The sequence below is a fragment of the Phyllostomus discolor genome, chromosome 7 (assembly GCF_004126475.2).
Source record: "Phyllostomus discolor isolate MPI-MPIP mPhyDis1 chromosome 7, mPhyDis1.pri.v3, whole genome shotgun sequence".
NCBI classification, from domain to species: Eukaryota; Metazoa; Chordata; class Mammalia; order Chiroptera; family Phyllostomidae; genus Phyllostomus; species Phyllostomus discolor.
Genome location: NC_040909.2, coordinates 117,927,990 through 117,938,061, shown reverse-complemented (window position 1 = coordinate 117,938,061; position 10,072 = coordinate 117,927,990). Strand labels below are relative to the sequence as shown.

Sequence of the window (10,072 nt, the reverse complement as noted above, 5' to 3'; positions counted from 1 at the left end):
GAGAGAGGAAGGGAGGGAGAAAGAGAGGAAGAGAAACATTGATGTGTGGTTGCCTCTCATGTGGCCCCCACTGGGGACCTGACCTGCAACCCAGGCATGTGTCCTGACTGGGAATTGAACTGGCAACCCTTTGGTTCTCAGCCCATGCTCAATCCACTGAGCTACACCAGCCAGGGCTCAAGAGAATAAAATTTAAACGGCACAAAATGCTATTATAATAACATGGCACCTGTGACCAGTCATATCATATTGTATTGCCATGGTTAGTGGTATAAATTCTTATCTGTTGCCCAAGGAGTAAACACAGTACTGAATGCAGGGCAGAAGATTTCACCAGGATGAAATTAGGCAAAATCAAGTGTATTTTATGTAACACTTTGTTAAAGAGGGTATCCCCAAACTCAGGAGACCTTGAGGGTGGTGGGAGGGAGGAGGATTATAAATGAGAAACACTTCAGTGGAAGGTGAACTGTTCTGTAAAGAGGCAAGGTCTCAATTTCTCGGAGTATTGCAAGCAAGGGAGCACAGGTTTTTGCAAGTTTTTTTCTGGAGGAGAAACAAATTGAAGAAATAACACGTCCGAGGATAAGCAAACGCTATTGGATATATCCTTTCATTCCCCAAACTGAGGGCGCGTTTTAATTTCAGCCCTTGCTAACAAATCTTCCTGCAAAACAAAGCCAAGACGTCCATTAAAAAGTGGCCGAGGTGTGGCAGGTTTCGGGAAGCCGCTCCAGTTTGAACTGCGCTGGTCTGAAGCAGCGGTCCCGGCCTGGCTCGGGAAGAAAGGTCCGGAGAAGCCACCAATCTGTCAGACCTTCCTGCAGGGAGATTGGAACTGAGGCTGGAACTGACCCCTGAGCCACCGAGAAAACGCCTCCGGGTGCGGCCGGCTGGGCTCCCGAGCCTAGCACCGTCAGGGGACGACCCCACCCCAGCCACCCTTCAGGTTAGCCACTCACTCCAGGAAAGTCCGGAGGGGACTCGTTTGGGGTTAGGCCCGCAGGAGGCTGTCAACGCTCTTTAGGACCTCAGGGAAACCCGATGGTTTCTGGCTTTAGGACCCAGGAACTCCAAGGCAGCTGCGACTTAGATGCTGTGGACCACAGCACCACCTACTTATAGAAGCATCCCGAGCTCAGCCCGGCAGCATCTCGGTTGGAAAGTGCGCTCGCCACATCCCTTCGGCCTCCCGTGAACGTTTTATCTCCCTCAGCTTGGGAAGGGAGAAACCTCAGCTGTGAAGTAGCTGTGCAGAGAGCTCGGGAAACCGCCCAGTTGGACAGGGACCCAGAGAGTGAGAGCGGGCGCGCCCCTCGCCCGAGAATCACTCTCAGCGGCGGGACGCAGCATCCGCCGCGCTCCAGCCAGGCGCCGCCAGCCCAGAGGACCCTGCGCACACTTCGAACCCGTGGCGGCCTCCGGAATCCGGAGCTGCCGGGCGCTCCTGGCGGGTCACTGCAAACTTTCCCCCAGCCCACGTGCTAGCGAGGCGGCTGGCGTCAGGAGCCCGGGATGGAGCGCTGCGCCTAGGCACGCTGCACAGCCCGAGACGTAAGTCCTCTAGACAGGTGACCACTGCGACCACCGCGCCGGGGTATCCCACCTTGGAGCCAAAAGGCCGAAGACCGCGCTTTTAACCCCGCGCCCTCGGTTCGTTTGGAGCTCTTTCCTTTCCCTGGAGCGCCGCACACGCCCTTTCCCGGGATCGGAGTCCGCAGCCGCACCGCAGAGGTGGCTAATTCACTGATTGCAATCACCTCCCTCCCCAAGTTGCGGGCGGCTGTGCGCTGGGGGTTAAGCAGCTCCGCAGCTCGTGCCAGGCAATGAGTTCGCTTTCCCCTCCCTTCCCTTAAATTGGGACGCGCGGAGAGGCAGCCGCCTCCCTGGGGTTCTCTCCACCCTCCACCCATCCTGTTTCCCCTCCTGGTCTCTCAGGTTCAAGGCAGGGAGATGCTGACCGCGCGGAACTGACCAGTGCCACCCCTGGGCTACTGGCGACTCTTTCTCTGCGACGTCCCCAGCAGCGGTCACCGCCGGCACCTCGAATGAGCCCTCCAGTTCCCCGACTTTGAGAGGCGTCTCTCCCCGACCCGACCGCCCAGATGCAGTTTCGCCTCTTCTCCTTTGCCCTCATCATCCTGAACTGTATGGATTACAGCCACTGCCAAGGCAACCGATGGAGACGCAGTAAACGAGGTGGGTCGTACTCCTCTGGAGGTGAGTGCGTGGCGTGGGAGGGCGGGTCACGGAGCTCACTCACCCTCGGACTCCTGGGGCACAGGGAGGCAGGACAGTGACCCCACCTCGACCCCGCACTTGCACACTGCTGATCCCTACTTTCCGGGCGTGGAGGTCTGCAGAACTCTGTCTTCTCGGTCCTCAGAAGGTGCGACGAACCTGAGCGTGACGCGCGCAGAGCCGGGTGGACCCGGTGTTTGAAGGATGCTGGGGTTACGTAGTGTGATCCGCGCCCACGTTCGCTGCCGCACTGCTACTCAGAATTCTTCTCTCTTTCCGTCTCATTTCTTACCTGGCACGCAATTTTCTTCTCTGTCTCTTTGTCTTTCTTTTTAGTCCTCCTGACCATCTCCTCAGCAGCTAATCTGTCCCTACCTTCCCCGAGCACGTGCGCCCCAAACCGTGACCCCAGATCACTTTGGACACGGCCTAGCATCGTGTGTGTGCGTGTGTAACAGAGAGGGATCAGGAGAGCGTCTCAGAGGGGGTACCACACCGAGGTGGAGGACCTGACTTTCCAGCAAAAGGGCAACGTTGATCTCTTTTTCTGGAACTAGACTAGATGGGATGATTCCCTGAACTTTCTGCACTGAGCAGTGACTCGTGAGCGGGTTTTCTGGAGAGCGCTTGCCTGCAGAGTGACGTTTAGGGGGACAGGCCCGACTTTGCCCTTTCCATTTCCTTCCCTCAAAAGAGCAGCTAATTCTGAGAAAGGATTTTTTTCCCCTCTCAATGAAATTCACTTGTGGGTTTTTAACCGCTCCCTCCTTCTCCATCACTTGTGTGCGCCACGGGAAAAGGCGAGTGGAAGCCTCCAGAAAGGTTTCGGAGAGCTAGCTTTTCTGCAGATTTAGTGCTCCAAGTTCTGTTTCTGAGCCCTGCTGTGACTGTAGCTATAGCTAATCCAAGTTCATTTTAGGGGAAGAGCTGCTAAACACAATTAAGTCTTCTGCGGGATTTCAGCCATCCTCCGCCCCACCTCCCCTACACCTTGCATTGCCCGCTTCTGGAAGGTGCAGAGCAACCCCTCAGAGCTATCTAGCAATTTGGACTTCTGCGCGGTTAGGATTTGTCTTGAGGTTAACGGATCTTGATTTTTCTGGGCTATAAATGTCTCACTCGACCTGTGATGTGATTTGTTTATAACTCATTTTATGGAATCTCCAGTTCTGCGTCCAGATTTTGGAGAGAGCTTTTCGTGCCTTGATTTTTCATAGTTTGGAAGGAAGTCGTTAAGCTGTTCTCACCTACCCGCAGGGCTGGAGGGTGGCCTGCCCCAGGGCAGAGCTGGAGATCAGTGGCGGTGTGCAACTTCCGCAGCCTCTGTTCTGCGACTGTGGCTGCACATCTGTGGTCAGCAAGCCCCCTCCCCCCCCCGTCTAACATTTGGAAAATGCTTATTTTCAGAAATTATTCTGCATAAAATTACTAGAGAGAGATTTCTCCTAGAGGCCATAAAAGTTTGATATTGATACTAGCCTTGGAAAAGTCCTTTTCTGTCTCTCTCTCTTCCCCACTCCTCCCAACTGGTCCCTTCCCTACCCCACTGTTTTCTTTCGAGGTATTGCCTGGATGAGTTGGCAATTTTTTATTACGCTGTGGTTAAAAGTGTTTGGAGAGGCTTGCCCCCACTTATAAACAGAAGTTGCAGTGTACTTGGTAGGAAAAATTCAAGTGCTTTAAGAGTCTGAGAAATAGAGAAATATCAAAAACCCATTTTCAAGTTCGTGCTGATTCAGGGGCGCCTTTCTGATCCACAGTGCCTGTCCCGCTGTGGTTGAGCGGGGAATAAACAAACATATTGTTTCAGTAGAACTTAATGTGGAGATGCTGTTCCGTGGAGAATGACATTACAGCACTCCTGCGGCCAGAGGCGGTACTGCATGCGTCCCCCGTGCCATCTCTGAAGTTATGCCTGTGCCTTCTTAGTATCTGAGGCAAAACCTACTTATTTCAAAGCTGCTCTAGCAAAAGCTCATACCCTCCATATCCCCGAGTGCTGACATTCAGAAACCTAGTTCTAAAGTGTGCAATGGTAACTTTTGCCAAACCAACCTTTCCATTTAATAAAAGTCAAATGCTTTCAAGTACATGCAAATTGGTAAAGTTGTAAAGAAAAAAAATTCTATCAAAATGTACTTCCCCCACACCCTTTCTTAACAGATGTCCTTTCCCAAATCCCAAGTTTCTGGCTAAAATAACTGCGGTCCTTAAAAGTGACCACACTATCTGTGCCAACAAAGAGTGCACTGTGTTTTTAATTAAAAGTGGAACTACTTAAAGGGCTGGCTAGACAGTGTAGGGTGATAGTAGCTATTCTGCTTTGCAAGAAAGCTTAAGGATTGCATTGTGAGGGTATTGAAATGAATAGAGATCTAACTCAGGTTGTGTGAATTGTTCCTCTTCACAAACTTAAGCTGGTTTTAATTGATCTCATGTCCACCGATTGATCCTACACCAATTGTTGCGCACACCAAACAATGGGCTTGCCCAAAGGAGACTGATTTAAATTAGTTCCCTGGTGAATTGCTTGACTACTAGCCAGATCATGTCAGTAGTGACAGCTGACATGCTGGAGCCCATTGTGGCACCAACATTTCCCCTTTTCCCTTTGTTTTGGGTAGTGGCAGTTAAATATTACTTTCCAGGAAGAAAAGTGATTAATACCTTAAAAGGAGACAGTGTCGTGGCTCAGAAGGTCCGTTATGTTCTTGGCTTTAAGCTACCATGTAGGCAGCAGTGACACCAGGATTGGTTAGGCCAATGCCTGGGATCCGATCCTTTTTTTTTTTCATATTCCATCTGCAAATAATCAAACCTTCACTGTGGAGCATTCTCAGAACTTCTTTGGCATTATGTTTAGTCTGCTCTATGATCTCAGATGCGCTATAATATCATTTTCTTAATGAAATAAAATTCTTGGCAGAGATCAGATAATTTAGTCAGTTAAAATCAATTGCATCCAGTCTGGAATAGAGAGCAAATATATCATTTAACTCTATGTTTTATTTGAAAATATAGCTAGAGGATTTAGAGAATAGAATGTCAACCTTCCCTGCTTTTGGACAAACCTCTGTTTGGGGGAGACCATCATAAGCAACACCAACTGATCTTTTTTCCCCTTAGTTAAAAACAAGTTTATAAAATAAAAATGCATTGGATAAACACTAATATGACCTGGCAGCAATAATTTTTAAAATCGATTAGGCACAAATGCAATACAGAGAATATCTTGTTGAAGGGAGATAAACGTCAATGTTTCGAAAAGCTGATTGACAACTCATGTGTTGCCTATATGTTAACAATCATAACTCCTTGGCCCCTTGCCCACCTCCCATTCGACTGCATAGTCATTGTTAACTACTATTAACCCTTACTGCCTGGAACTGTCTTGGGACCGCTCATGATTTATTTGTATGGTAAACTGGGTTATTTGATTCATTTTATTTTTTGGAAGGGTTGTAAGCCACATTTCAGACTGAATTACTGAAAGGTGGATAGACAAATTATAATTTTATTATAGTCTCCTGGGATTTCTTGAGCTTGGTATGTAGTAACTTATTTTTATATCTCATTCATTCTATTTACATGCTCAGTCACATTGTAACCAGGGTTTTGTGAACATTTCTTGATAAAACTCTTTGAAAGCAGCAAGCCCCCCACACCTGTAATTGGTGTTTCTGGTGGCCCAGTGGCAGAGGGCATGGTGAGGTGGGGGCTTCCCGCCGTGGCCTTCCTCGTACTGAAGTGTGGAGACGTCTCGTTTCCCTGAGGTTGGATTGGGCGTCATCTGTGAAACTGAACTATTTATCACAAACAGTGTGGTGTGTTTCTGGCAACCGAGGTTGGTAACACACACACACACACACACACACTAACACTCACACAAACGTTTTCTCTTGAACCTTACAGGGCTAAATTAATTTGTGTCTTTAAAAATTCAATGGAGAGATGTGGAGATATTTGGTTTTATAAGTATTTTGAATGATAGCTTACTTCTCACAGTATTCTTTCAAAATACAACAAGGCACATGGAACATATTAACCTACACTTAAATGAAAGGGCTTCAAAATGCGTTTTGTGTGCTTACTTTCTTTAAGTTCCAGAGTATTTCAGAAAAGCTGATGTGGTGTTTAACACTGCAGCATAAACCTGTTCTTTCTTTTCTTTTGTTCTCTTTTGTTAATGGGCTGCTTTTTCTTCCAGCAGAATTCTGAGCCTTGCTGGCTAGTATCGTACCAGTGCATGGAGGTCAGAAAGTTGCCGCGCCCCAACCAACATCTCACTTAGCTACTGAAATTTGGAAGTGATTCAGAATAGGTGGTGCTCCCCCGGGGCCTCCCTTTAATCCTGGCTTTCTTTATCTGCTTTTAAAATCCATCTTGGGTAGAATCCAATACTTGCAGAAATCACAAGTTGGAAATGACACTTCTAATTCCTTAATGCAACACCACCTCTTGATTTAGTCAGAGACTAACTGGCCAGTGTATGGATTGTCCAGGCTACTTTTTACTTCTTCCAACTTGACTGCCTTTTAATCTGTTTTTTTTTTTTTTTTCTTTTTCTGGAAATAAGTCCTCTTCCACCTCCCCAGGCCAGGAAATAGATGACAGGCGTCATTTGACAGATCACTTGATAACCACTCTGCTGAAAGGAGGTGGTAAGCTCCGGGATGAAAATAAAGTTTCAAAGTTCCCATTTTTTTTCAAACTCATGATGTTCATTATTCTTCCCCAGGATCTGCAGCAGTCATGGACTGACCTTGGTAAACACAGTCTTCCATATCTGTATTAGGAATTTTCATATTTTTAGCTGGAATACATATGAAGGGGGCTAATTAATACTAAAATACAGGTATTACAGATGTGACTGTATATGATAGGGAATATACACACACACATATATGTACACATATGTGTGTCTATATTTGGGTGTGGGTATGTGTCGAGAAGAGGGTATGGGGTGGTATGACTATAAGGGGTTGGGTTTTTATAACTGAAAAGGATTTTCACTTACCTTTCTCAGTTCTTGTTTTCTTTTCATCTTTCTCCCAGACAGGGTGTCAGGACAGGACAAGGGAAGGAAGAGGAGGAGAGGGAAGGAGTGAGGAAGGACAGGGGTCTTCAGTGTTTCCTAGGCCAACCCTTCTTTTCTCCTCTAGGACCTTTCTGTATCAGCCGCCTTCTTTTCAAGCATGCTGCTGGCCCCTTAACCCTAAGACTCTTAATTTCCTTCTTCCCTATGCTGTTTTCTAATCTCTGCCCCCCCTTATTTTTCACTTCTCCCCTTCCCTTGCTTAACAATCCTCTTTCATTCAGTCTTCAATCTGTCAGTCTGGCTTCTGCCTCCTCATTTTACTGAAAGGGGTTTCTTTCTGGCCACCCACCGCCGGTACTCACCTCATGGCCAGCCCCACCAGCACCGTTGCAGTCCTTCGTTCCTCGTTCCTCGGGAGGTATCTGCCACTCCTTTCCACAGAAAGTCTCCTCCTTTGGCTAGTGGCTCCACCCTCTAGTTTTGCCTCCCATACTCTGCCAACTTCTCTTTCCGGGTCCCCTCCTTGGGGACCCAAGTTGGAACAGGCATAGACTAGTATATCTTGATTCTTCCTTTGGGGTTTGTACCCATCCTGCATCTTGAACTGTTATTTCTACTTAGAGTCCTTCAACTCAAGCTGCAACGCTTTTTAGAATGAATGATTTTTTGAGCTCGAGGTTGTTTTACCCTCTGATCTCCCACCTCCTGTCATGTGGGTAGATATTCCGTGCACCCTCACGTAGGAGCAGAGATTCCATTCCGTGCACACTCAAACTTGACAACTCGTTTCCTCTCTTGTGCCCTCTGCCAGCTGTGTTCTTCTTTCTCTTTGTGGGGTTTCTGTGTGTCAAGGCTGGAAGCCACTCTAGGACTTGGCTTGGACTTTTCTGTTTCTTCTTTTGCTGGTTCATTCAGTCTTGGTGAGTCAACCTCAGACATGCGGTTACATCTCTTCCTTCACTTCATTCCCAAAGGTGTTTTCTAGCTCGGACCCTCCCTGACTTCTCACCTCTCAGCAGCCACTTCTTCCTCACTCCATCCTTTACAATGCTGCCACATTGACTTTTTCTCATCCGTGGATTTGATCGTATTGCTTCTAAGCCAAGAAACCCCAAGCCTCCCAGGTCTCCATACTGACTACACAATAAATGCCTGCCCTTTGGAGGTTGCATTCAAGGGTTCCCCACCATGTGATTGAAGCCCATTTCCAACTCCCCACCACCTGAAAGCACTATACGCTTAAGCTGTACCAGATTACTTCATTTCCAGCCACACCATGTGTTTGCATGTTGTTGAGTGTGTGGTAGTGCACAGTAAAAATGTCACCGCCTATAGGAAGCCTTCCTGGAATTTTCCAGCTTTTTTTCTGAAGCCAAAAATCAGTGAGTTTTCTTAGCTTTTTGTGCTGCTCTGAAAGAACTCCCTTTCACTTTTATTCTGTTTATTTTGCCGTATGTCTTATTGTTACTCTATTTTAAGCTCCTCAGTGGCAGAACCTCGGTATGCTCACCTTCACTTTGCCCAGACCAGGCCCACAGAGTGCTTCCTCCATAAGTTGAGGCTGAACAAAAGGCACTGGCTATGGGATTTTGTTGTTGCCCTTAAAATGATTTTGGTGACTTCATGAGAAAAAAATTGTCTAAGTTGAAGGTTTTTGCACATAGTGGCACTTTGAATGAATGGTTAGATAATAGTTATAAACTCATTGTTTGCTATTCTTTAGAGTTTAGAGACAAACAACGTTAACAACAACAAAACCCACTGATGTGTAAAAGCGTCCCTACCTCAGTCCTTATTCTGAAGTCTCTTCTCACAATCTTTAGAGTTTCACAGGGTGTTAGTGCCTATTTGCATGTCCCTGTGTGTGTTAGGAGCCGTGGAGTTGCCCTGACTCCTGACAACCCTGGGAACAAGTGATGTCCCCGATGTCCTGTCCTCCACAGCCTCACCTGGCTCCTATGGACTTGTGCCTATGGCTTCTCTTACGGAGTCTTTGATCGACATATCTGTTTATTATTTGCATGATAGAATATCTCAACTGACAGGTGAGTTTCGGGCAAAGTAGGGTAAACTATGGGGAGGGGGATAACCTATATTTTAAATACACATTTTTTTTCAAGAAAGAATTCAGATTTTTTTAAAAAATCCCCCAATACTTTGCCCATATGAATAATCACTTAAGGGATAATAAAAGGAAGTGGTATTTATCTTCTTAAAAGGCAATCATATTGATAACAGATAAATTAGTGCAGAAAAGCAGTCTGCGTTCTTCTGTTTATGACGTTAGTATAAATCTAGCAGGTACAGGTACCCATGAGAGGCACAGGTGTGTGCGTGTGTGTTTTAGAACAAGTTCTCCTATAGGTGTGAGTAGACTACGTAGTTTTTGTATTGTGTCTTCCAGGAGAGCATGGGTATTTCACTGCCCCTTGAAAGAGTTGAGACTGTTGACTTATAAGAAAGATGAGCTGCTTACTGAAATGAGTGAATGAATGAATGGATGAATGAATAAAAACTAACAGAGAGAGATAGAACTAGAATTCAACCCCTCCTGAGTTCCCTGGCTTTTCTTGGACACTTCTGACATAAATAGTTTATAAAAAGAAACAAAGTCACCTTTGTACCCCAGAGTTCTTTGGTCCACATTTATTCAGCCTCAGAACTAACTATAACTCATAATTATGCTAATAAGATAACTGATATTAAGTATCCTAGGGGTGAGGGGGATGGAGTAACTGAGGTGAGGATCATAAGTGTGATCTGATAAAATTGGCATATTAATATGGCTAAATT

The 10,072-nt window shown here is 46.6% G+C and overlaps 1 protein-coding gene across 4 annotated transcripts in view; it reads left to right on the top strand.

Moving 5' to 3' along the window:
- Window positions 1-1,113: 1,113 nt before the first annotated feature.
- RSPO2 (R-spondin 2) overlaps window positions 1,114-10,072 on the top strand; it is a 141,470-nt gene continuing 132,511 nt past the window's right edge. The window contains exons 1-2 of one of the 4 annotated variants that reach the window (XM_036031354.1): window positions 1,114-1,554; window positions 2,028-2,199. In XM_036031354.1, coding sequence (XP_035887247.1) covers window positions 2,106-2,199 — 94 coding nt within the window. In that variant the 5' untranslated portion in view covers window positions 1,114-1,554; window positions 2,028-2,105. Of the gene's footprint in view, window positions 1,555-1,836; window positions 2,200-10,072 lie in introns of those variants that run through there. The other 3 variants (XM_036031355.1, XM_036031353.1, XM_028533676.2) reach the window with 3 other exon arrangements.